Source organism: Colobus angolensis, unplaced genomic scaffold (genome assembly GCF_000951035.1).
Source record: "Colobus angolensis palliatus isolate OR3802 unplaced genomic scaffold, Cang.pa_1.0 Scaffold99, whole genome shotgun sequence".
In the NCBI taxonomy this organism is placed as follows: domain Eukaryota; kingdom Metazoa; phylum Chordata; class Mammalia; order Primates; family Cercopithecidae; genus Colobus; species Colobus angolensis.
Genome location: NW_012123931.1, coordinates 4,474,899 through 4,500,600, shown reverse-complemented (window position 1 = coordinate 4,500,600; position 25,702 = coordinate 4,474,899). Strand labels below are relative to the sequence as shown.

Genomic DNA, 25,702 nt, shown 5'->3' with positions numbered 1-25,702 from the left:
TCTTAAACAGCTGAAAACCAAGGATAAAGAAAAAAATTAAAAGCAGCCAGAGGAAAGCAATACAATATATATAGAGGAAGAACAATTAAATTGACTACAGATTTGTCATCAGAAGCCATCAAAGCCAGAAGACAATGGAAAAAATTCTCTAAAATGCTGGAAGAAAAGAGCTGTCAACCCAGAATTCCATACCAACTTAAAAAACAAAATAAAACAAACAAATGAAAAAAAAAAAAAAACCAAAGCCTTTTTTAAAGGCAAAGTAAATATATTTTTATATGAAGAAAAACTAAGAAAATTTATTGCTGACATGCCAGCTGCAAAAGAAATGCTACAGAAAATTCTTCAGGAGAAAGAGAAATGATTCCAGTATTTGGGAGATTTTTCCAGATGTCTTTCTCTTATTCATTTTGAGTTGCTCCTGTAGCCCACTGCTGCTGCTACTCTCTTAGAGAAGGTCATACTCCCACTCAAAACTTAGAACTTTAGGAGTAAAGGAAGATGACAAAATTATAAAGCTAGGTAAACATAATAAATTATTTTCTCCTTAAGTACTTTAAAATATGTATGACAGCCGAAAGCAAAAGTTATAACATGGTATAATGAGGTTTTTAATGTCTATAGATGTATATAACGACTACATCATGGAGGAGGGAAAAGGACATATATGGCTGCAAGGTTTCTCTATTTCACTTGAAGCAGTAAAATATTAGCTCTAGATAGACCATGAAGAATTAGGTATTTGTATTATAATCCCTAGAAATGTTTAAAAAGTACAAAAGATACTTTAAAAATACACTTAAAAATACAAAAAGATATAGTAAAAAAGGCAACAGAGAAAGAAAAATGGAATACTAAAACAGTATTCAAGTAATCCAAAAGAAGACAGAAAAGGGGAAACAAAGAAATAAAAGATAGATGGGACAAACAAAAACCAAACAATAAAATGGTAGACCTAAATCCAACCATATCAATGAATGTATTAAGTGTAAATGGTTTAAACACACCAATTAAAAGACAGAGATTGTCAGATTAGATTTTTAAAAAATAAGATCATCTCTATGCTGTATATAAGAAACTCACATTAAATATGATATAGGTAGGTTAAAATTAAATTATTTTTTAAAATACTATGAGACTTTTTTTTTGAAAGCTTGAATGGCTATTTTTATTTAAAGCAAAGTAGACTTCTGAGGAAGGAAATTTATCAGAGATTAAGAGGAATATTACACAATGAAAAAAGGATTAATTCATCTAGAAGTTGTCACAATCCTCAATGTATATGTATCCAAAAATAGAGCTTCAAAATACATGAAGCAAAAAATTGAGAGAAGTAAAAGGAGAAACAAACAAACCCAGTTATACTTGGAGACTTTAACAAAACTCATCTTTCACTGACTGATGGAAAAGTAGACAGAAAATCAGTGAGGACATAGAAGACCTGAACGACACTACCAATGAACTTGATCTAATTGATATTTGTAGAACACTTCACCACCAACAGTAGAATGCACATTCTTTTCAAGTTGCCCCAATGTAGACCATATTCTAGGTCATAAAACAAACCTTAACAAACTTAATAGAATAGAAATCATACAAAGTATGTTCTCTGACTGTAATGAAGTCAAACGAAATGAATAAAAGAGAGATATCTGGACAATCTCTCAAATACTGGAAATTAAGCAACACATAAAAAATTCATGGGTTGAAGAATGGTGAGGTTGAGGAGCTGGGATGCTGGCTGGGGAAGTTTGTCCATGCTCTTAACCAGTAGGCCACATGGCCTCTCAAGGTTTTCCAGAGCCTTGAATGCCTGGCTAAGGACTTTGAAATTTGCATTTATTCAATGGATGAGTGTTTAAGGATTTTCACATATAAGACAAAGCACTATTTGCAAATAGATGGAGTTGGGTATAGTTTGTGAAGGGGCAAGACAAATCTATTCTGCCCCACCAGTGAGGCAAAGTGAAATTAAAGCTTTGGATTTTTCAAGATTTTTTAAATTAAGACATTTTTGAAACAGAGCCCATCCCTCCTTTTTCACAGAGGTTATTTCCATAGTCTTTGGGGGTTGTACCTATGTTACATGAGCTGGCAGCTCTAGAGGGAGGAGCCTATCTTTACCATCAGACAGGCTTTCAGACAAAGGCCATATAACCCTGCAAGAATGGGGGTTTCCCGAGAGATAATTAGCTTATGGCTCTAGAGAAGTTACTTAACCTCTCTATGCCTCAGTTTCTCACCTGTACAATGAGGATGATATCAGTTCCCACTGACTGGGCCCTGGCCTTGGGCTAAGCCGCCTGGAAAAAAGGCTAGAAGGGAATTTGAACTCCTGGCTTCCGGTAGCTGCAGTGGGACCCTAGCTGGAAGGTAGGTGGGAAGGTGTCTCCATAGTTTGCAGTAAGGTTTGGAGGAAGGTCTTAGCATGACAAGAAGTGGGACTCCTACCTCCAGGGACCCAGAGTGGAAGCAGGGTAGGGCATATTAAATATCCTCTGCAGTGACTTTGATCTACTGCCGTGCCAGAGAAGGTTTCTGTTCTCTTTGAAGCAGAAAAAAGATCAATCCTTCTTCTTATCTCAGCCTCTTTGCACAGTGGCATCACGTGCTCCTGCAGCCACTGAGGTTGCTACTCTCTTGGAGAAGACCGGAACAGAGGAGGCAAAACCCGACCCAGCCTTGTCTCCTCCCCGCCACCCGCTCCCGCCCCGTCTCCCCGTCTTCCTGCCTCCCTGTATCCCTCCATCCCAGGGATGAACAGAATCTGCCACTTTCTGGCCTTCATTTGGCCCAGCTTTGGGAGGAAAACAAAATACCGGCTGGGCGTGGTGGCTCAAGCCAGTAATCCCAGCATTTTGGGAGGCCAAGGTGGGCGGATCACGAGGTCAGGAGATTGAGAGCATCCTGGCTAATGCAGTGAAACCCCGTCTCTACTAGGAATATAAAAAATTTAGCCGGGCATGGTGGTGGGCACCTGTAGTCCCAGCTACTCGGCTGGGCAGGAGAATGGCGTGAACCCGGGAGGCGGAGCTTGCAGTGAGCCGAGATCGCGCCACTGCATTCCAGCCTGGGCAACAGAGCGAGACTCCGTCTCAAAAAAAAAAAAAAGGATACCTATGCACCAGGAAATAAGACCTTCCAGGGCTCCTTCATCAAACTTTAGCTAACCTGAGTACTCCTCTTTTCCTCAAAGTCTGGCTTTTAAAACATTGCCTTCTGCTGCGATCTAAAGATAACTGGGATAGGAGGCAGGAGACTGGATTCTAGTTACTGGTATGCCTTTGATTTGCTGTGTGACCTTGAGTAAGTTGCTGCCCCTCTCTGGAGCTTAATTTCTCATCTACGAAGCAGAGTTGCTGCAAATGTTTTTCAGGACTCAATTTAAAACTCTGTAGTCAAGACCAGACTGTGACCAGGGCCAGACTTCATTGTGCCTTCAGGTTGTAGAATTGTCTTTCTCCGATCCTCTCACAAAGGAATTGCCCCTATAACCTTGACCTCACTGACTCCTTCCTATCTTGGCCAAATGTTTTTCTGCACAATCTATTAGTGGAAAGAGCTGCTTGGCTAGTGGAGCAGCATCTTGAGTCTGCAGGCTCTGCCCTTAGCAATTCCCATCAGTGCTTCCTCCATCTTGTTCGAGGACTGAAGACAGCAGAGGAGAGGGCTTGCAGGGTCATTCTGCCTTTGAAAGGCTGGGAGAAGAAGAGAATAGGACATGGGGCAGGATAGGGAGGAGTCAAGGTGGGAATAAGGGATCGTGGGAGGAATGTCCTGGACCTCCTGCCTCTGGGTGTTGTGTCTTTATGACCATATCAGGCTGGTGAGTTTTGGTAAGGGTCAGGGGTTTACCCCATGCAGATGTAGCCCCTCCCCATTTCATTGGGTGGATGAAAGAGTTTCAGACACAGAGGAAGTAAGATCCTCCACCTGGCCCCCTGCCCCTAGAGGAGGTCCCAAAGACAAAGGGCAAAGGCCACAGGAGTCGTGCTCCTCCAAGTCAACCCAGTGAGCTGATGCTCCTTCCAGGGATCAGACTTTGGAGAGCTCAGTAATAAGCTTCCTGTATCTGGTCTCCAGGATACTGACAGGTCTACCGTCAGGCCAGATCCAGGGCCCACTCAGAGTCTCCCAGGGTATAGAGGATGGAATAGTTCCAGAAAAGGGAAAAAATGAGGAATGAAGTGAGAAAGAAGTAATTCCAGTCTCCCTGCTTCTGCCCGACACTGGAGCACACCAGGCCAGATCTGAACCTCTTCTCTGCCTCCAGGACTGAGGGTGTCAGTGTCCTCCTCCTTTTCCTCCCCCAGCCCCAGCTTCGTGTGTCCCTTCCATCACTCCAGGCTCCTGGGGTCTCCTGCTCTGCCCTCATGAACCCTGACCCCTAATAAGTCCCCAGGGTCAGCCCTTTGCCCACTGCCCAGGCCCCTCAGTGGCCCCCAGCTTGGGATCTCTCTAGGAAAGCGAATCATCTGTGAATTGCTGCCATGACTGGTAAGGCCCAGGGGTGCCATTCCTGGCATTCTGCCCAGGTATTTGGACCTACAGGGTGGGTGGATGTGTGTGTGTACAAACGTTCACACTTCAGAGTGCAAGTTTTGCGTAGAAGTGAGGTGCCCGGATTGATTTCATGCTGTTTGGGGGGAAACATGTAGGTGTAGGCATGTTGCAGTATGATATATATGTGTTTGTACACACATTATGTGGGGCTATTCATATTTCTGTGGATCTGAATATGTTGGAGAGTGAATACTGAAGCATGTGGTCCTGCATTTTATGGGGGTTTGTGTGCTCCTGAATTTCAGGAGTTTCATGTATAGCTTGCAGAGTGATATGTGTGCCCATGGGCAATGCGTGCTGGGTACCTGTGAGCTCTTGAGTAATTCTGCCACTTTCCCTTTGCCTGGAGGAACTTCTTGCTGGCTCCATCCTCATGCCTCTTCTACATTGGAGGAAGAACTGAACCTTGGCCAAATAGTCCATCCGAGGTCAAGGGTCAGCAGCAAATTTAGTGCCCCATGGTCCTTGCTGTCTGACCCATGTGGCAACAGCAGGCAAGTGGGGGTGGGGGATGCTGATTGCACCTGGAGAATCCCAGGAGCAAGCATCTTGAGGAGTTCAAGGTTAGCCTTATTGTGCTCTGAAACAAGTGATAACACAAACAATCGCTGTTTACTGTATGAGTGAATATACTAGATACGGTGCAAAGCACTTTGCAGACATTATTTAAACCACACAATAATTTTATGAAGCACCTCCTTTTACAGATAAGGATATTGAGTCTGAGAAATTCAATGACTTAAGTTGGGTCAAATAACAAGTAAGTTATAAGACTAGAATCTGAACCCAAGTCTGTTTGACTCTAAAACTCATGATTCTCTCTCCCTATTCTGGTCTACAGATTATGCTAGAAAGAGGGGAGAGTGGAGGAGCTCCTCTTCTCCAAAACCCACACTTACCAAACAGATCTGTTTGGCTTGTTAGAGGTGAGCCTTCATTTCGCAGAAGGACCTCAACTTTATACCCATAGATTTAAGATCTGGAACTCCCTGATGGAGAGAATGGAAAGGAGAGGTGGGCGGAGGAAAATAACCAGAGAAGGCCTCCTGGAGCTGATGGAGAGAAACATCGCGAGCTTTGGTGGGGGAGGGAATTGGATTTACAGACCTTGGTCTACGCCTGGTGTCCTGGAGCCCAGATGCTTGGTGTGTGAGGTGCCCTTGGCTCGCTCCTGTGGCTTCCCTGGGAAGACTGCTGTGTGGTCACCCTCAGGATGAGGATGCTGGTAAAGCAACTCATCAAGATGAGATGGTCAGAGGCACCCCTGCACATGCACAGCTACTCTAGTGCCCACTGGGAGACTCTGCTCATTCCCTTCACTCCCAGATTTAAGTTGCAGGGAAAATGCATTGTTTTATCATTAAAAATTTGTTTTGGAATGGATAGTCTTCAGAGATGTAATTAGCTACATTATTTCTCTCCATCAGTAGTCCCTGGCATTTGCTGGAGTTTCTTGTCCTTTTTCGTCTCCATTTCACTCTTTCCATCCTCTTTATAATCTAGGTTGCACTACTTCCCCACCCCCACCTCCAACCAGCACCACTTAGTCTGTTTTTAGACTGAATAACTATTTTAAAATCTGGAGAGGGAGTTATAGCAAACTCCCCCCCCCTCCCCACTGGGCTGTAGGATTACAGTCCCCTGAGCCAGCTAGGAGCTCCACGATGCCCACCACTGCCAACAGGATGGGGGAGGCAGCTCCACGTGACACTGTGAAGGCCTGGCTAGTGGCAAAGCTAGGCAGAGCTAGGAAGGTTGTTGGCTCCCCACGTTCTGGCTGGATAATCCCAGGTAAGTTACTTAACCTTTCTGAGCTTCTGTTGGCCTCACAGTGTTCAAGGCTGGCACTCAGGTAGGTAAAGCACTTCACTGGAGGTATACAGCAAGTGCCCAATAAAAGGCAGCTGTGGTTGGGAGGTCCATAGGCAAGAGGGAGACTTGGGGACAGAATGAACAGGAGACATGGGTAGCAGGAAAGGCATAGCCTGGGCTTGGTGAATCAGAGCTACCTGCTTTTGTGGTGACCCAGGAGCCTGGGCTGGGGGACAGGTGACAGGTACAATCATGAGGAAGACGCCTTACGGAGCAAGCCCCACTGAGTGGAGAGAGCACTCAGGAGCTCCGCCTCAGTTGCCCATGGCCAAGTGTCCCTCTTTTGTCCAGAGTTACTCCTATGGGTTATTTCTGGAATGCAAGAGAGCTACCTAGGAGGTGGGCTCCCCAAGACCTTAGAGATGGCCCAAAGTGCAGTAACTCCTTAGCCCTCCAACTAGGTCAGGGGACTTCTAGGGTGGCTGGGATGGCTATTGCTCTGGAGAATCCAACTACCTTGGTACTCAGAAAGGAGCGGTCTCCACCACTCCCTGTCCCTGCTAGCCTCATGCTAGTGACACATGACATGCAGCCATCTCCAGCATTGTCAGAAATGCCATGCTCCATGGAGTTGAGGGCAGAAAGCCTGATGCCAAAAATCTAAACTTACCTGGTCCCCCACAAAGACGGGTAAAGAGAAAAGTACAGCTTCAGCGTGGAAGATCTTTGGCATTTTGCAATGAAATAAAATCAGAATGCACGTGATTTATATCAAGATCTAAAGTGCCGCAGACTTAGACAGTCATGAGTAGGTATCCTTTGAAGGGGTTGATACTTGTTAACGGAGACAGAGTTGCACAGCGTTTTACAGAGTTGTGTCTTGTTGCACTGATGTGAAGGGGACTGGAGTGAACCTGGTTTTTAATACTGGCCTTACCTGCTTTTATAGTAATCCTTGTCTCCTAGGTTCCCAGAGACATACAGAGAAGTGGAAATTGGCTCAGAGGGTCTTTGAACTTGTACATGGATGTCACTACAAGCCTCATGGAAGTAGGCAGCATCTTGATGTGAGTCTAGTTCACAGAAGGAAATTTTCCTAGTGATTTTTGTGGACAAGTCCTAGGCATTAGTAATAATACTGGTGATGCTGAGGATAATAATAACTACCATGCACTGGGTGCCTCCTGCACTCCAGGGCCATGCTGGGCTCTTGACGTACACTGCTTCCGTTAGCCTTCAGTTCTGTAAAGCATTACCATCCTCATGGCTCATGTGAAGATGCCGAGACTCAGGCAGGGTAGAGAGGTCGCAGTGTGTGGAGGATGGCAAACAGCACAACAATGCCCGCCAACAGGAGCCGCAGAACCAGGATGCCAGCCCACTCCATGGTTTAGAGGTGTCGCCACGAAAGACACGACTCACGCAGGCACTAGATGGAACAACACTTTACTCACGCAGAGGAGACAGAGCAAGATCAGCTGCAATCACAGGTTCAGTCCCGCATGGCCAAGGGTCTCTTCCTACAGCAGACATAAGGTGATGGTCTGCATGCACCCCTCTTGCGCAGCAGGGGGTGGACCCTGTTTCCTCCCCACCTGGAACAGATATAACAGTGGGGTTGGCCAGGTGCCTGCCACATGACGCACAAGCTTAAGCAGAACAGAAGAGTACACACTGAGTCTGGAACAGGAAAAACATATCCCCACACAAGGCGACAAGCCCAACACAAGCTATGAGAGCTCTTTATCTCTTGGTAAGCAAGTGTTTTTGGCTCAAGGCCATTTGTATGGGGCTGAGCAGAGGTTAAAAGACCACATGCATGAGACTGCCTTTCTGAACCAAGGTCATATCATCGGTGTGCAGCAGAGCCAGGATTTGAACCAGGTCTTTCTGGCACCAAAGCCTATGAGCTTTCTCACCGGTGAGAGGTCTTCCCCAGGCCCCTCCAAGTCTCCTCTCCCTCCTCACACCACAGCCACATCAGCTAATGGACAGCCAGATTCCGCAGAGAAAAATGGACTTGGGTGGTTTTCTCCCTCCTTGGACTTCTTTAATGCAAACACCTAAAATGATATTTTCCCTGAAGAATCCCCATGTACAGAAGTTTAAAGCAGAAAGCTGAATTCCCATCAGAGATGAGAAAATGTATAACAGAAAAGCAGTATATGGGAATCTAAGGCACTTGGGCAATTATGTAAATAAATGGACATGGTAAGGATCATTCAGCCCTGGAAAAAATGGACACATGTAATTCCCTTTCAGAATCTGAAAAAAGAAGAAAGAGGGATGGAATAAAAGCCCTTTTTGCTTCAGTCGCAGAGTCTTGCAATTCTGTTTAAATATTAAGCCTCCATGTGGTTGCCATGGGGCTTTTGTAAAATGACTAAACTGTATTTGCTCATTTGGGGAAGGGTTATCACCTGCAATTCACAGATAGGATGCCAGAGGTTAAAAGAAGTTCAGTAGTTGATCTTTGTTCACCATGTTCATTTTAGAAGCCAGGTTGAATTTAGCCCTCAGATATTTCCAATTCCCGACCTGATCCTCATCTTCTCGAGGAAAAATTGCAGTGAATTCTCAGTTGCCTATGTGGTAAATGTGGAAGAACAGAGACGTATATAATTCTAAATGATGTCTATGTCCCTTGCTCTAAACATTTGCTTTGGAAACTTCTTACAGATCTTAGAATGAAGCCACCCTAATGTGCAAGGGGCCCCATCCTTACTCCACACCTTCCCTACTCAACATTGCCCACCTCTCACTCCATGAAGACCTAGGGGCAGTAGATAAAAGGGAAGAGGCTCTTAACTCTCTCCTAGGTTGGGCTAGGGTAGTGGGTAGTGGAGAGAGGCTGATAAGAAGGCATTTTGATTTAAAAGGGCTTCTGCAGTGCCGCAGGCAAGCAGAACAGAACCAGTAAATGAGACAATGAATTGTGTCCGCGGAAGACTTCCATATGGATGGTGATTCATTATGTTAATAAGGAGGTGAAAGCCAGAGGTTGACTGTATTCTGATTTCATGTCTGGGGAATCTGTAGCTCAGAAGCAGGGAGCATCCAAATTTGAGGTCAGAATCCAAATTCCAACTCCCAGCTCCTGATTCCAATTTGATTGGTCTAATTACTGTCGTCTTCTAATGACTAAGGATGCTTTAGAGCCAGATGGGACCTGAGTAGAAGAGCAAGCAATGCTTAAGGTGGAGAACAGTAATACTGGAGACAAACAGAGCCAACTCCTTGGATCCATGCAACAAATATTGAGCACATACCAAGTGCCAACTGATGGCAGAACTGGCATCAGGAGAGGGAACTGCAGAAGAATCTGATATTGACCCTGACCTAAAGGAACTCAGGGTAAGAGGTGATAAGGGACATGCACAAATCTCTGTCATACATACAGGGAGGGAAGTGAGATGAGGTCTAAAACAGCTTCATTTATTCTCCCATTCAATTAAATCATTAACTCAGCTACTCAGGCACGATCCTAAGTGCTCTGGATAAAAAGCTAAATAAAACTGATCTCCACCCCAGAAGCTACCATTCCAATGCTGAAGCTGAGTCACCCCAGGAGGCATATCAAAAACATTCCCCAGCCCCCCAGGCCCCAGCCCTAACATAATGATTCTGAATCTTTGTAACTGGTACCCAAGACATCTGAAGCCTGGTTTCTAGTTATTCTCCAACTTTGGGCACTGGTCTGGTGGAACAGGGAGGGAGTCCAGCTAAGAGAGTCCAGAGGAAGAGTCAGAGATAGAGAGCAAGGCTCCATGGCCCACCTCTCCCTAGAAGCCCTCCTTGACCAGCATAGCCCACACTGATCCCCATGTCCTCTGAATCCAACCTCCACTGCGTGTACTGCAGTTTTGCTTTTTTTTTTTTTTGTAACTAGCAGCTTTAATCCCTCCTCTACTGCTTGTGTCTCATCTCTAAAGGTGGGTGCTCCTGTCTTCCAGGTCATTGTGATGAGGGTTCCGGGGGCCTTGTGACACACCGCTGGCCGGCTCTGTTCCAGTGTAGGAGGTCAGGAGCAGCCAATTCCTCCTGGGAATGCAACCCATCTCCGAAAAGGAAGATCACATTCCTCTGCTGATTAAGCATCACTAGGGCTCCAAGTGAGTTCTGATCAGAGGCTGTTTGGAAGACAGCAGAGGCCATGACCACTCTCTCTCCTGAAAACAGCCTCTCTGCCAGACAGTCAGCCTCCTTCATCCTGGTACGTGTTCTTCATCAGTTCTGAGTGCCTCCCTCCCCAGCCTCTGGTTGACACTGGGACCATTTTCCCCTGCTGGGTGGGAAAAGCTAGAACCCTGAGCTAACACAGAAGGTGGAGCAAGGGCGGTTGTACCTTACTCTTACCATCAGCCCAAGAACAGGACTGAGACATCCAAGCACCCTTTCACCTTCTTTCCAAGCCAGGAAAACGTTCTCCCCATATGTGCTATTCTACCTTTATTGAGTTGTGTAGGTTTGCAAGTGCGTCCCTGAAGATGCTGATAGATACTCATCAGCGCTTTTTGCCAACAATTTTGGTATACGGCCACCAGGTGGCAGTAATGCTTTTGTTAGTAGGTAGTTCTAAACCCAGTTTACAAGATACAGCTATCTGTTAGAAGTTGGCTTCAGTCATAAAAATTTTCCACACAGTATTTTTTCAAAATCATAACTAATTACAATAACTTTAACCAATCTCAAGTCTCATTAATCATAGTGGTTAAGAGAGTGATACATAAAAATGCAAAATGGACACCCTGTCCCTGAATTTTAAATGTTATTGCTTTATTGCAAATTATCACCTTGCTTTAAATTTTCTTTATATCTTTCTCATTTCTCTGAGCTTAGAGAAGGCTAATAAAATAAACTGTCACATAGCATTTATTATATACGATGACTGTTCTAAATGCTTTATTTATAGTCATTCATTCTCATCACAACTCTATGAAGTGAATAATGCTGTTGTCTTCCTTTTACAAATGAGAAAATGGAGCCACAGAGACTTTGTCACTTGCCCACAGTCACACAGCTTGTAAGTGGCTTAACTTGCATTTAGACCCAGACAGGTGGGGTGCAAAAATCAGTATTCTCAAAGTGTGGCACCCAAACCTGCAGCATTAGCACCAACTGGGAACTTGTAAGAATGCAGACTCTTGGGCCCCAGATCTTCTGAACGAGAAACTTGAGACAAAGCCCAGAGATCTGTGTTTTTTGTAACTCATCCCTCCGGGGGACTCTGATGCACAATTAGCTTTGTGAACCACTGTTTAAAACCATTTTCTTCATCACTGTGCTGTACTGATGATACACCCTCCACACCTGGTTTGGTAATAATTGCTGAAGTTGGGACTCCCTGTTACTGTTGGGAGTGTATCTTGTTCTCAGGTGAACTGGAGCAGAAAAGAGAACCTTGTCCGGGCGCAGTGGCTCACGCCTGTAATTCTAGCACTTTGGGAGGCCAAAGCGGGCGGATCACCTGAGGTCATGAGTTCAAGATCAGCCTGGCCAATATGGTGAAACCCTGTCTCTACTAAAAAATACAAAAAATTAGCCAGGCATGGTGGTGAGCCCTGTAATCCCAGTTACTTAAGAGACTGAGGCAGGAGAATCTCTTGAACCAAGGAGGTGGAGGTTGCAGTGAGCCGAGATTGTGCCACTGCACTCCAGCCTGGGTGACAGAGCGAGACGCCACCAAAAAAAAGAAAAGAAGAAGAAAGAAAGAAGAATGAAGAAAGAAGAAAGAAAGAAGGAAGGGAGGGAGGGAAGGAACCTTAAGCAAATGACCTTCCCTGGGCTTTATTGGAGGCTCTGTGGCTATGAGTATTCAGAGAAACTTGGCATCAAAACCCTCATAAAAAGTTTTTCTTGTCCTCCAAAGGCTTTCTTATTTTACTGAAAATAAGGGAGAAAAGCCCTAACCCAATGATGCAGTGGGGAGAGATTTATGCCTGAAGCCAAGGCCTCTAGCAGCAGGAAACTTTTAGAGCAGCTGAGCCACTTAGGGCTCCCACTTCTGGTCCCCTTCCCCAGGGGAAGAATGGCCAAGTCTTCCTCAGATTTGCTGATGTAGAGCTTTAACCTGCCTAGACACACCCTGAAGGTGAGAGATTTCCACAGCTGCTCTATCTAGCACTATGCTTCCCAGGAGACTAGGAAAGGCACCATTGCAGAGCTGGAGGTAGCCAGCCCCGCGCACACTGCATCCTTCCCCTCCTGTATTACCAGCTCATTATATCCAGTGTATGGGAAAGGGTGTTACTAGGTTGGTTGAGCAAAGAACAGAGGAATATGGGAAGATGAAGGTTGATTTGAGAAGCCACTGTGTTGACAATCTCCATCACGTTAAAGGAGCCTAGATACACATTCTCTGATTTCCAGCATAGGCAGGTAGGTGGTGAGCATGTAGACAGGGGGCTTCTAAGTGACATTTCCCCCTTGGCCTTCTACAGGTCAACAGCCTTCTTGTTCTGGTCCTTGGCTTACTAGCAAGTGTCTTAGATAGTCTTTTGGGTGGCCTATAGTTTGCTGAGGTTTGGAGAGATACAGGGAACTGGTGGGTGTAGACAAATGAAGTTTCCTAGAAGGAAGAAGCAGTGACTTTTTATAAACAAATTCAACCATGGCAAAGTAGACAGATGGCCAATTGTTGCAGGTAGAGGTTTAGAAATGCAAAGTCTCTGAATACTCAACAGGTGTCTTCTTATGATGTTTCTAATTATTTCTGCCTTGTTGTGTTGATGCTGTATGTTTTGTTATGGTGTGCTGTGCATATTACTTTAATTTCAATATTACCTCTCCATTGTATTTGACATTTTTTCATACCTTTGTTCGTTGTTTATTTTTTAATCATTGTAGGACATTTGATTTTAAGGTATTTCTTTTGTTCACAGCTTACGTAAGATACATATTTTTTATTTGAGTGGAAAATCCTTGCCTTTTAATTTCTTCCCACTGCCCCTCCCACTCCCAGCATGGCATTAGGGTTAAGCCTCTGACTTTTGCATCAAACAACTTTGGGTTCAAACTTCAGCTCTGATACTTTCTGTGTGATCTCAGATATGCTAATTAACCCTCATATGGCTTCAGTTCCCTGATTTGTAAAACAGTGCAAGAACTATACCACCTCATAGATACTTGTGAAGATTAAATGGGTTGATGTATATAAAGTGCTTAGAACAGTGTCTGGCACATCATCAATTGCTTTTTAATGTTTACAGCTAATAAGAGAATGTAATGCATTTATTTTCATAATTAATTTCTTTGGATTTCTATCATTTTTATGCTTTATACTTTTATTAATTCCCTATTGTTTCCTGTATTGCTTGCTTTTATTTTTTAAAGTGAGTTAGAAGGAAGATGTCCTGTTCCTTTAAATTCCTAGTGTTTAAAGTCAAAAATAAAGCAATTTCTTTTGACTCCATCCTAATATCTAATAAAGAAATGAAATCTGTAGTTAAAAACTTTCCCACAAAGAAAACTTTAGCCCAGATGACTTCGCTGGTTCTACCAAATATTTTAAAAAGAAATGATACCAATTCTATGCAAACACTTCCAGAAAACTAAAAAAAAAAAAATAGAAGCACATCCCTACTCATTCTATGAGGCCAACATTACCCTGATACCAAAATTAGAGATATTACAAGAAAAGAAACTCACAGGCAAATGATTCTTGTGAACATGGATGCAAAAATTCTAAATAAAATTTTAGCAAATAGAATCCAACAATGTATAAAAAGCATAGCACATCATCACCAAGTGGTGCTCATCCCAGGAATGCAAGGCTTATTTACCATTCAAAATTATTCAGTGTAATTTGCCATCCTAACAAACTCAAAAACGAAAAGCCATATGACCATTTCAATAGATACAGAACACTATTTGACAAAATCCAACATCCATTCCTAATTAAAAACTCTCAGCATGCTAGAATGGGAAGGGACTGTCTTCAACCTGATAAAAGGTATCTGTAGGAAGCCTAGAGTTCACATTATACTGAATTGTGAAAGCCTGAATGCCGCTCCTCTAAGATTAGGAACAAAGCAAGAATGTCTTCTCTCACCACTTTCATTCAATGTTGCACTTGAGTTCTAGCCAGTGCGGTAAAACAAGAAAAAATAAACAAAAGGCATCCATACTTGAAAGGAAGAAGTTAAACTGCCTTTATTCACAGATGAACATGCTCATCTATGTCAGAGTTGACACATTTTTTCTGCAACGGTCACAATAGAATTTTTGGCTTTGTGTCCATGCAATCTCTGTTGCAGCTACTCAACTCTGCCATCATAGCGTGAATGCAGCCACAGACAAAAATGAATGAGTGAGTGTGGCTGTGTCCTAATAAAACTTTATTTAGAAAAACAGATTGGAGGCCACATTTGACCCATGGTTCACAACTTGCTGACCCCTGGTCTATGTCAAAAATCCCATGGAATCCACAAGAAAACCACTAGGACTAATAAGTGAGTTTTACTAGGTTGCAGGAATACAAGATCGATATATAAAAATACATTGTATTTCCATTAGAAATTTTAATTTTAAAATGATGCTTTTTATAGTAGCATCTGAAATATAAAATACTTACAGATAAATTTGACAAAATATATGAATGACGTAGACACTGAAAACTACAAGACACTGCCGAGAGAAATTTTAAAAGACCTACATAAACGGAGAAATACACTGTGTTCATGGGTCAGGGGACTCAAGAGTGTCATCAGTTCTCCCAAACTGGCTTACAGATTCAATGCAGTCTCCACCAGAATCACAGCTGCCTTTATTATAGAAATGGACAAATTGACTAAAATCCTTATGGAAATGCATTTCTAAAGTTAAAGCATTTCCTTTTATAGTTAAGGATCCCGGGACACAGCCCAGCTTTGCCTGTTCCCTTCTGCTTCCTGCCACATTGCATGCTGAGTGTTGCAGTTTCTGAATGAGTGTAGGTTGGGAGAACATGATGACAGTCAGAGGGGCAGAAAGCTCGCTCTGATGAGTGGCAGTATCTATGCAGGTGGGGAACCCTGCTTCCCAGGGTTAGGCCCACACCGAGATTTGTAACTTCTTGGCCTATATGTCCTATTTTGGTCCAGATCACAGGGCATGCACGAGTTATTAAAAAATGTGTTTCTCAATCCATTTCCATCAAACATACAGTTAGTGGAAATTATCCCGATTTGGGGTCTGTGGGCTCTTATTTTTAGTTAACAATGCTGCTTTGCCTTCATTTATTTATGTATTTATTTATTTGAGAAGGAGCCTTGCTCTGTCACCCAGGCTGGAGTACAGTGCCACGATCTTGGTTCACTGCAACCTCCGCCTCCCAGGTTCAAGTGATTCTTCTGCTTCAGCCTCCCAAGTAGCTGGGATTACAGGCACCCCACCACCACACCTGGCTAATTTTTGTATTTTTTTTAGTAGATACGGAGTTTTATCATGTTGGCCAGACTGGTCTCGAACTCCTGACCTCAAGTGATCTGCCTGCTTGGGCCTTCCAAAGTACTGGGATTACAGGCGTGAGCCACCATGCCCGGCCTGTTTTACCTTCTAATACTTTACTACTCATGTGGTTTGTGGACCAGCAGCATCACCTGTTACTCAGGAGCTTGTTAGAAATGCATCATCTTGGGCCCCACCCCAAACCCTCTGAATCAGAACTTGAACCTGCAGAAGATCCTTAAGTGATTTGTATGCAAATTTAATTTTGAGTCACATATTCAGATGTATACTAATGGGAAGTTGGCAGTGTGTATATTTACCTGTCTCCTCAGCTCTGTCCATCAGCACATCTTTACGTCTGTAATGTGTCATTTCAAGATATTCTTCTCTCCAGTAGAGGGGAATATCCCAGGAAGAAAGGAATCTTCTCTTATTCCAATAGGAACCCTCACTCCTAGTTGTTTTGTTGTCATTGTTGTTATTATTATTATTAGAGACATTATTATTATTATTATTATGCGCTCTGTTGCCCAGTCTGGAGTGCAGTGGTATGATCTCAGCTCACTGCAACCTCTGCCTGTCGGGTTCACTTAATTCTCCTACCTCAGCCTCCTGAGTAGCTAGGATTACAGGCATGCACCACCATGCCTGGCTAGTTTTTGTATTTTTAGTAGAGGCAGGGTTTCACCATGTTGCCCAGGTTGGTCTTGAACTGACCTCAAGTGATCCACCTGCCTTGGCCTCCCAAAGTGCTGGGATTATAAGTATGAGCCACTGCACCTGACCCTAGTTATTATTTTATAAGCATTTTGAATTACGTTGCATACAGTGCACTCACCTCTCTCCAACACATACACACACACACACATCCACATACACATAGCACACAGATATATACAACACACACACACACACACACACACACACTCCCTTATCAAAAGCAGAAACCATCCCTCATAATGAACCATTTTACATTTCCAGGAAAGGTAAAGTGGAGCTCATAACTGTGTCTAATTAATGCTTACTTTATATTTTCCTGTGATCAAAGCAGTATACATTATTATAGAAAATTTTAAAAATACCAGAAAGGCCAGGTGCGGTGGCTAATGCCTGTAATCCCAGCACTTCGGGAGGCTGAGGTAGGTGGATTTCCTGAGGCGAAGAGATCAAGACCATCCTGGCCAACATGGGAAACACCCTCTCTACTAAAAATACAAAAGTTAGCTGGGTGTGGTGGCGCACGCCTGTAGTCCCAGCTACTCAGGAAGCTGAGGCAGGAGAATCGCTTGAACCCGGGAAGTGGAGGTTGCAGTGACCTGAGACCACACCACTGCACTCCAGCCTGGCAACAGAGTGAGACTGTCTCAAGAAAAAAAAACAAGAAAAAGGATAAAAAGTACTTATTTCCTATCACTCAAAGATAATCACTGATGTTTTTAGTTGTGGGGGGGACTTTTTTGTATTTTTTCAGTCTTTTTCTAACAACTTTATAGTAGTCAGTGCATTATATATTAGATTATGCGGAGTGTTATTATAATACATAAGAGACACAATACATAGAGAGGTATTACTATGAGTGCCATAGTTGTACTACAGAGTATAGCACATAGAGAAAATGCTAGATACACAATTCTGTATTCTGCTTTTTTCTGTTAACATTTGTATTTTTTCAGATTATTTTTCATTTCTTGTAAACAACATTTATATGCCTCAAAATATTCCATTGAGCACATAAACCACAGTTTACTTAACTACCCCCTTATTGCAGAACATTTGGAGTGCTTGCATTTTTCATGTTGGTAAGTAATGTGCAATGAAAATTATTGTGCATACAGGATTTTTTCTATATACTTTCAGTAATGTCCTCGAGATAGATTTCCAGAAGTAAGTCAGGCTGTGCGCTTTGATTCATATCGCAAAGTCCAGAACATATTATTTAAAATCACACTTAAAGGCTGAAGGCTCCTAACATAAGGTGGAACTGGTTGCTGCTTTTGCCAGGTGAAGAGAAAACCACCCATTGACAAGACAGAATGGGACAGCTTCTTTGATGAGAACGGCCACTTGGCCAAGTCACGGGACTTCATTTGTGTTAACATCCTGGAAAGGGTGGGTCCCCAAGCTACCCTTGGCCTTGCCCTGGAACTGGGAGCATGGACGGGCAGGGGGCAGGTGTGGCGTTGGATGAAGCCCTTTCACTAGGCATTGAAGAGCCCATGACCCCTACCTCCCACCCCCCACCCCAGGGTCTGCACCCCTTCGTGAGAACTGAAGCCTGGAAGTTCCTCACGGGCTACTTCTCATGGCAGAGTTCCCAGGATGAGCGGCTCACGGTGGACAGCATGAGGAGGTAGAACACTCCAGACCCTGTTGGGATGGGAGGGGGCCTGCAGGTGGCAGGTGCTGCCTCCCCAGCCTGCAGACTATCTTCTGCCCCCATGCAACTTCCAATTCCGAGAGGAACCCCATGCCTCCTGACCCAGGCACAGCACACAGGAGGTGCGGCCAGTTCATGCCAGTGCCTTCTCTCCCTGAGCTCCATTTACCAGCCTACCAACTGCCAGGCATGGGCTTGGTCGCAGCCACTCCTCCCAGCCCTGGGCCCCCAAGTCCCATCCTTCCCTAGGGTCTATGCATTCTCCCTCTGAAGCAGCCTTTGAACACAGTCTGCCACCCGCTTCCCTGGGTGCCACCCCAACTCCACCTCCTCCCTGCCCCCTATGGCTGAGCTGCCTGCTGGGTCTAGTCTCCCCACTCCCCGCCTGTGTCCAGTGTTTCCTCCCAGTGCCCAGGGGGAAGGTACAAAACCCAGTACGGGCTGCCTGTGTCCTTAGATGAAACACTCCCACGGGTATAATTGGTAACGTTTCAAATAGCACATCTCTTCCAAAAACTTCCTGATCCTATCTCCACATCGCACACTATCCCAGAGCCTGACATTCTAACCACACTGACAGCCTCACTGACTCCTCATTTGCCCGCTCCTGCCCCATGCCTGCCCCAGCACAGACCACATTTGCACTCCCCTCTGTCCTTGGTTCACCCTTTCTCCTCCCTCCACAATGGATTTCTATCATCCACCTATCAAAAGCCCACCCTTCCTTCAAGGCTCATATTCCACAGTGCACCTCCTCCAAGCAACCCTCCCAGATCTCCCAAGGGAGCCAGGGATGAGGCACTTTGGTTTAGTGGACAATACACTAGCTTTGAACTTAGACCATCTTGGATTTGGAAACTGGGTTCAAATTTCAGCACTCTGATTTACACGCTGGGTGAACTTGCCCAAGAACTTCAGCGCTGAAGTCTCAGTCTCTTCCTTCATAAAATTCGGGTTACAGTTTATTTCACAGAGTGGTTGTGGGGGCTGAATCAGATAATACAGGTAAGGCACCTTGCACAGGGGAGGAATGAGTAGCTTTTATGATTTTGACAGGAATGCTCCCTCCCTAAAGCCAGAGGCCCTTGACTTGCACTTCCATGACCCTGGGCACTTGGTTCCACCGTAGTGAGACTGGAGCCTGTGTCTTCCCTCCCAGGTTGAATACAAACAAGGGCAGAGGCTGCCGCCAGTTTGCCTTTGTCTTGGGTCCTCTCCTGACCTTGCCTGTCCCTGGGAGGTCTCCGTACACACTGACTGAGTCAGACTGACTCCACTGCTGAATATCTTCCCATCAGAGGAATGGACTCGTTTGGATTGTGGCTGCATCACGGTGTAGCCTGAAGTGGACTCACCGGTCTGGGAGCCTGAAGCAGGAGCTAGGCCCAGCCCCAAGGGAGCATCCAGACAGGATGTGGAAAAGATTCACACGGGGGCCAGTCAGAGTGACCGAGGGTGGGACAGGGGTGTGAGGGCCGGGCTGGGGAGCTCAGAGAGGCTCGGGAGCTCTGACAAGAGCCCACCTGTGTTGATTTCCTGAGGCTGCCTTAGCAAGTACCACACACTGGGTGACTTCCGACAACAGAAACCTGTCGTCTCACAGTTCTGGAGCTGGAAGCCCAAAATCAAGGTGTTGGCTCCTTCCAAAGGCTCTAGGGTAGAACCCTTCCTTACCTCCCAGCTTCTGGTGGCTCCCAGTGTTCCTCAGCTGGTGTGTCTCACTCCATTCCCTGTCCCCGTGGTTGTGAGGCCTTCTCCTCTCTGTGTGTTATAAGAACACATGTCATTGGATTTGGGGTCCACCTGGAAAGTCTTAAGTTAACGATCTCATCTGGAGATTCTCAGCTTAATCACATCTACAAAGACTCTTTTCCCCATATGGTTACATTCACAGGTCCTAGGGGTCAGGACATGGATATGTTTTTTTGGAGGCCACCAGGCAGCCAGCGATACCAACTAATCATATTCTAATAATGAGGACAAAACACCACCTCACTCAGCACTTCCAATTCTTAGGCACAGGTGCCAGTATTATGCCCATTCTACAGACGGGGAAACTGAGGCTTAGAGATGGAAAACGATGTCCCCAAGGCTTGCCCCCAGTGGCAGACACCCAGTTATTAAGGTGTAGAGCCAGGATTCAGGTGCAGCGTTTGGAGTACAGAGCCCAGGAGGTTAAACCGTCTCCATTCTGCACTCCAGGTGCACGTTGGAGGACAGTTAGGGTGGCACAGGTTGAGATGAGGGAGAGCATCACAGGTAGCTGCAGCTGCTCGTTCTCCACTTATCAGAAGGGGAAAGCCACCTTGTTCAGCCTCAGTTCTGTTCTCACAGGAAGAACTACAAGGCCTTATGCCAAATGTATGAGAAGATTCAGCCGCTTCTGGAAAACCTGCACCGGAACTTCATAGAGACTCGCAATAACATTGGTGAGCAAAGTGGGGTGGAAAGGGCTGGGCAGAGGGACGGCTTGAAGCCAACTCTGCCCCCTTCTCAGTCACTTCCAGGGAGGGATGGCTCCAGGATCCTGGGAGTTGCTTTGACTTGTGCCTGGAGTTTTGCCAGCTGAACCTTGGTTAATCCACCCCACCAGTCTCTCCTGTGTGGCCCTAGATGCCCCATACCATGTTTCCCTGGGTGCATGATGTTCCCGCTGCCTGGTCTTCCTCTCTCCTTTCTTTGGCTTTGAATGAGGTTGGATTTGAACTGGACAGAGAGGAAGGGTGGGGGAGGACATTCCTGGCCGAGGGTATGGCCTCATCAAAGGGTTAGAAGTGGGAAGAAACACAGACAGCTCAGGGTGTGGTGAAGAACTGAGCCTGGCAGGGGCTGATGTACCTTTCACAGCTCCCTCTCCCTCTAGAATGTGCTAGGGCCTGCCCATTGGGGTAGGGGAAGAAACTCACCCATAGACCTGCTAGATGTGATCTGGTGCCACCCACTTGCCCCTTGCTTCCAACCTAGCACGTGACATTCAGAAACTCTACGACAAAGACCCCCTGGGCAACGTCCTCATCGACAAGAAGAGGCTAGAGAAGATCCTGCTCCTGAGTTACGTCTGCAACATGCAGGCAGGTGAGACTCAGCCTCCCCTTGTCAATGCCCTCCGGGACCTGGCCCAGCCTAAGCCAAGGGTCCAGGCCCTCCCACCCAGCCCCTCCTCCCCAACCCCCTCTTTGCCACAGAGTACCAGCAGGGCTTCCATGAGATGGTGATGCTCTTCCAGCTGATGGTGGAGCACGACCACGAAATCTTCTGGCTTTTCCAGTTCTTCCTGCAGAAAACGGTGAGGGCAAGGCCTGAGCTCAGGGATGCCCCTCTCCACCCGCCCCTACTCCCCAAACAACTTCTTGAGGCATTGGCAGCCCCAGCCATTCCCTCCAACCCCAACGATTCCCTCCAGTCTTCTGGGTCTCAGAGGAGCCTGGGAGGGTGATGCTAAACCCAGTGGTTCAAAGTAGTGGTGGTGGGGAGGCATTGAAGTGGAGAAGGGGAATGGAGCAAAGCTCTGGGTCCACCTCTCAACAAACCTTGAAAGAGCATGAATCCGCCAGGCCCAAGGATGGCACCCTCTCCTGGCATTTTCTTCCCCAAGCATGGCTCTCCTCCCTCCTCACCTCTCCTACCTCAATGGCTCCCCGTGGCCTCCAGAATAAAATCCAACAACCTTAGCCAGTTATTCAGGGCTGTTCCCTTCACATAACCTGAATTCCAGGCACACCAGGAGACTCAGTAGTCCCCAGGAACTCCCTCACAGTCCAAGTTGAGGGGTTTTGAAGGTGCAGCTCCCTGGAACACCTCCCTGGAAAGCTTTTCCTCATGATCTGCGAGAGGCTGCCCAGAACCCTCCCTCATCCCTCCCTCCACCCCACCATCCCTGCAAATGTGCTTGCTGCCTTTCCCTTGGCCCAGTTGGCTCTGCCCCAACACTATTGTGTGAGGGAAGAACTGGGCAACTGGGCTCACTAGACTGTGAGCCACAGTTGAGAATCTCTACTACACACACACACACACACACACACTCTACACAGCCACCCAGAGGTGCACAATATATACAGACAAACTTGCATACACAGATCACGGTCACAGACATAGATATGTGCACACACACACACAGACTCGTAGAGACATGGGGGCCCAGCGCACAGATAGACACACAGAGCCTCCAGAAGTGAAGCTGGGGGAAGCAGAGTTGACTCTTGCAGTGCCCTGAGGCCGAGGAGGACTCGGTCTGTCTCCCACCGTTGTGTGCAGGAACACAGCTGTGTCATCAACATTGGCGTGGGCAAGAACCTAGACATGCTCAGCACCCTGATCACCTTCCTGGACCCCATGTTTGCTGAGCACCTAAGTGAGTGGTTCCCACCTCCTGCCACCTCACCCACCCCCCAGGGTAGGCATGGGAGAGGGGCTGAGACCCAACTGTCAGTCCCTAATCATGGGGGGACTGGAGAGCAGCAGAGTCATTTGATTGCCTCTCCAGGCCCTGGGAAGAGGGTTATCTGGATGGGGTTGGAGTCTGGACAGTTGAAAGTTGACTCTAAACCATCTCCCAGGGCAACTGGAAAAGGGGCAGCAAGCTTTTTGTATTTCCCAAGTGTTTTGCAGGCTCCACAGTTTGGCCTCATCTGCATGTGTTTGCTGCATCATGTGTGTTTTCCCTGACTACAGCCTCGGCTTCTGTCCCCACAGAAGGGAAGGGTGCAGGAGCTGTGCAGTCCCTCTTCCCCTGGTTCTGCTTCTGCTTCCAACGTGCCTTCAAGTCCTTTGATGACGTCTGGAGGCTCTGGGAGGTGAGGTGCCCACCTGGGGATCATCAGGCTGGGCTCCACCCCTCGGGCAGAGTGGAAGCTGCAAGTCTTCCTTGCGTCCCCCTTTCCTTCTGGCTTGGATGGAGTTCAGTATTTTGGGGTTTTGTTGGGTCAGCAACCCTGATCCCATCTTGCTGGAGGAAGCTGGAGCATCACTTTGTCCATATGTTCATTTAACACAAAGGCCTCACTGGCTGTGCCTTCTGTGGGCAGTTGACACAGGAGGGCCCTCTGGCCTGTGCAGTAGGAGCCTGGGCCTGCAGCTCCACTTCCCTGCTTCCCTGCCCAGGTGGCCTCCCCACGCTTCCACTTCCCCAGCTGTCCCCCCAGCCCCGGCCTTCCCCTTCCCCAGAGTGCTGCTCCTGTGAAACTCTCTCACAGAAGGTGGGTCCCCAAGGACACCTGTAGTCCTGTGACCACAATCCCCAGGGCCATCAGCAGATGAATCCCCTGAGGAATGCCACGCCCACCCATCACTGCCCTCTCATGGCTGCTGCTGCCTGCAGAGTCCAGCCCAACCATCCACCTGACATGTAGGGTCCCACAGATCTGTTCCCACCTGCCTGTCCCTCCCTCTTGGCTGGCTGGTCTCCATGCCCAAGTCCATGACCACACCCAGGCCTTTGGTGACATCCTTGGGTCATGTAATTCCCATCAACCCTTGCTTGCCAAAACCCCACTCAAATTCGACAGTTTCCTAGTGTCTCCCACCCCTCATTGCCTCCCTCCCCTTCCTCTATCTAATGAATTCCCTGAAGCTTTGATCTCTGAATCCCCCAGGAGACAGACAGCACAATGCCTAGAGCCAGGGGTACCTGTGAGCACATGCCTGAGTGAATGGATGAGTGAGTGAATGAAGGAAGGAATGAATGAATGAGGAAGTCAGCAGCAAGACCCAGGAATGGCTGACCTGGGGCCCGTGGTTAGTGGGTACCTCACCATCCTCAGGGCATCTGCAGTCTCAGGCCACAGAGCCCAGACTGAGACGCCCTGACCCACAGGTTCTGCTGACGGGGAAGCCCTGCAGGAACTTCCAGGTGCTGGTGGCCTACAGCATGCTACAGATGGTGCGGGAGCAGGTGCTGCAGGAAAGCATGGGCGGGGACGACATCCTCCTGGTGAGAGCACCCTCGGGCAAGCCACCAGCCCAGCTCCTGGAGGTCCTGACTCCCCACCCCACCCCAGCTGCAAGACCAGGGCTCATGGGGTGCTGGGCACCAGTGCCACCTTTTTCCCCCAGGCAGGAAGGGCAATGAGAGCTAAGGTACGGATTACTGTGCTAAGGGCTTTTAATAGACTAGCTCATTTAAGCCTCACCACAAGCCTGACACAGAGAGGCTATAACCATCGTCATCACTCCTAGTTAACATATGAGGAAATGGAGGCCTTGAACACTCCCTAACCATTAAGCTCTACCATCTCGCAGTCAACCCCGTGGCCCTGGGATATTCCTGAAGCAGAAGGACCTAGAGTTTTCCACCATTTTAAAAAAGCTACTGAAGTCTTTGTTGGAAGAAACAAATCTTAGGTGGCACCCCAAATATAAACTAAGTCCTCCTTCGAAGCCCCTAAGACACTTGGTGGAACCCCAGGACTCCCTAGAGCCTAACATGAAAGCTAACATTTACCATTGCCCCCAAATATCAAATTTTAGGCATTGAGCCAAGCAGGCTGGGGAGAGGTCAGGTGGTCCCCAGTGACTGCTGTGAGCAGCATCCTTTCCCTGGGTGCTGCAGGCAGCTGCCTGTGCCCAAGAGTGCAGGGAGACATTTGCCCCAGCCCCACCCGCAACAGCTCCCACACTCCCGCGCAGGCCTGCAACAACCTCATTGACCTTGATGCTGATGAGCTGATCTCCGCTGCCTGCGTGGTTTATGCTGAGCTCATCCAGAAGGATGTAAGTTGCCCCAGTGATTTGTCCTCTTCCTCCTCTTCCTCCTCCTCCTCCTCCTCCTCCTCCTGTCCTCCTCCTCCAAGGAGCCTACCCTGATCTCCCAAACACAGCCCATGGCAGGCACATTCAACTTCAGAGACACAGACTGTGCCGCATTCTGTACCACCAACCCATGCATGTTGCTCCTCAAGGTCTTCTTTCTGTTTGCACATGTAGCTCCTTCCTCCCTGAGCAGGCTGTGCTACTTGACAGCATGGCCTTCATCCCCCCCGTTCCCTGTGTCCATCCCAGTGGGTCTGGGCACCCAGGGGCTCAGGAGAATGTCGCTGCTTAGAAGAACTGAAGAATGAAAGTGACAGACCAATGTCTGTGCACCTCCCACCTGCCTCCTCCCTAGGTTCCTCAGACATTAAAGGATTTCTTCCTCTGAGGACACCAAAGCCCACAGTGGACCGATGCCCTCGATGGGCAGGATGAAGGTCGGGGCACTGGAGTGAGGGAGTAGATAAAACAGCTGCAATATAAACAGTCCTCTGGAATAATGGTTTGTGGTGGGTGTTGTGTCTTCTTTGACCTTAGGGGCTGGGACGCACGTGAGGGTTGAGACAGGGTCGTAGGATAGGAAGAGAGGCTAGCTGGCTAAGAGACACGCTCTGAGGTTAGGGAGGGTGCTTACTGGAAGAGACTGGGCCAGTGGCTCCTCCTCAGTGGAGGGTTTTCCAAGGCTGCGGTGGATCCACATCTGGAAACAAATGGTTAGAGTAGAACCAAGTCTGAGAGATTTCCAGACCCCTGTGGAAGACAAAATTGAGCACATTT

The 25,702-nt window shown here is 47.0% G+C and overlaps 1 protein-coding gene across 2 annotated transcripts; it reads left to right on the top strand.

Annotated features, from left to right (window-relative positions):
• The first annotated feature begins 10,385 nt into the window (after window positions 1-10,385).
• On the top strand, window positions 10,386-25,425 carry TBC1D21 (TBC1 domain family, member 21). 2 transcript variants are annotated; one of them, XM_011932957.1, is made up of 11 exons: window positions 10,386-10,588; window positions 17,803-17,910; window positions 18,048-18,151; window positions 20,513-20,607; window positions 21,143-21,253; window positions 21,364-21,464; window positions 22,433-22,529; window positions 22,871-22,971; window positions 23,991-24,107; window positions 24,803-24,886; window positions 25,281-25,425. In XM_011932957.1, the coding sequence occupies exons 1-11, from the start codon at window positions 10,529-10,531 to the stop codon at window positions 25,311-25,313; spliced, it is 1,011 nt and encodes a 336-aa protein (XP_011788347.1). In that variant the 5' UTR covers window positions 10,386-10,528; the 3' UTR covers window positions 25,314-25,425. The 2 variants fall into 2 exon arrangements, with proteins under 2 accessions (XP_011788347.1, XP_011788348.1); XM_011932958.1 differs by lacking the exon at window positions 17,803-17,910.
• Window positions 25,426-25,702: the final 277 nt, after the last annotated feature.

Coding starts and splice junctions, on each gene's coding strand:
- TBC1D21 (XM_011932957.1), top strand. CDS start 10,529: ATGACCACTCTCTCTCCTGAAAACAGCCTCTCTGCCAGACAGTCAGCC. Junction 18,152..20,512: donor ACGGTGGACAGCATGAGGAG/GTAGAACACTCC, acceptor CTGTTCTCACAG/GAAGAACTACAAGGCCTTAT. Junction 21,465..22,432: donor AGTTCTTCCTGCAGAAAACG/GTGAGGGCAAGG, acceptor CGTTGTGTGCAG/GAACACAGCTGTGTCATCAA.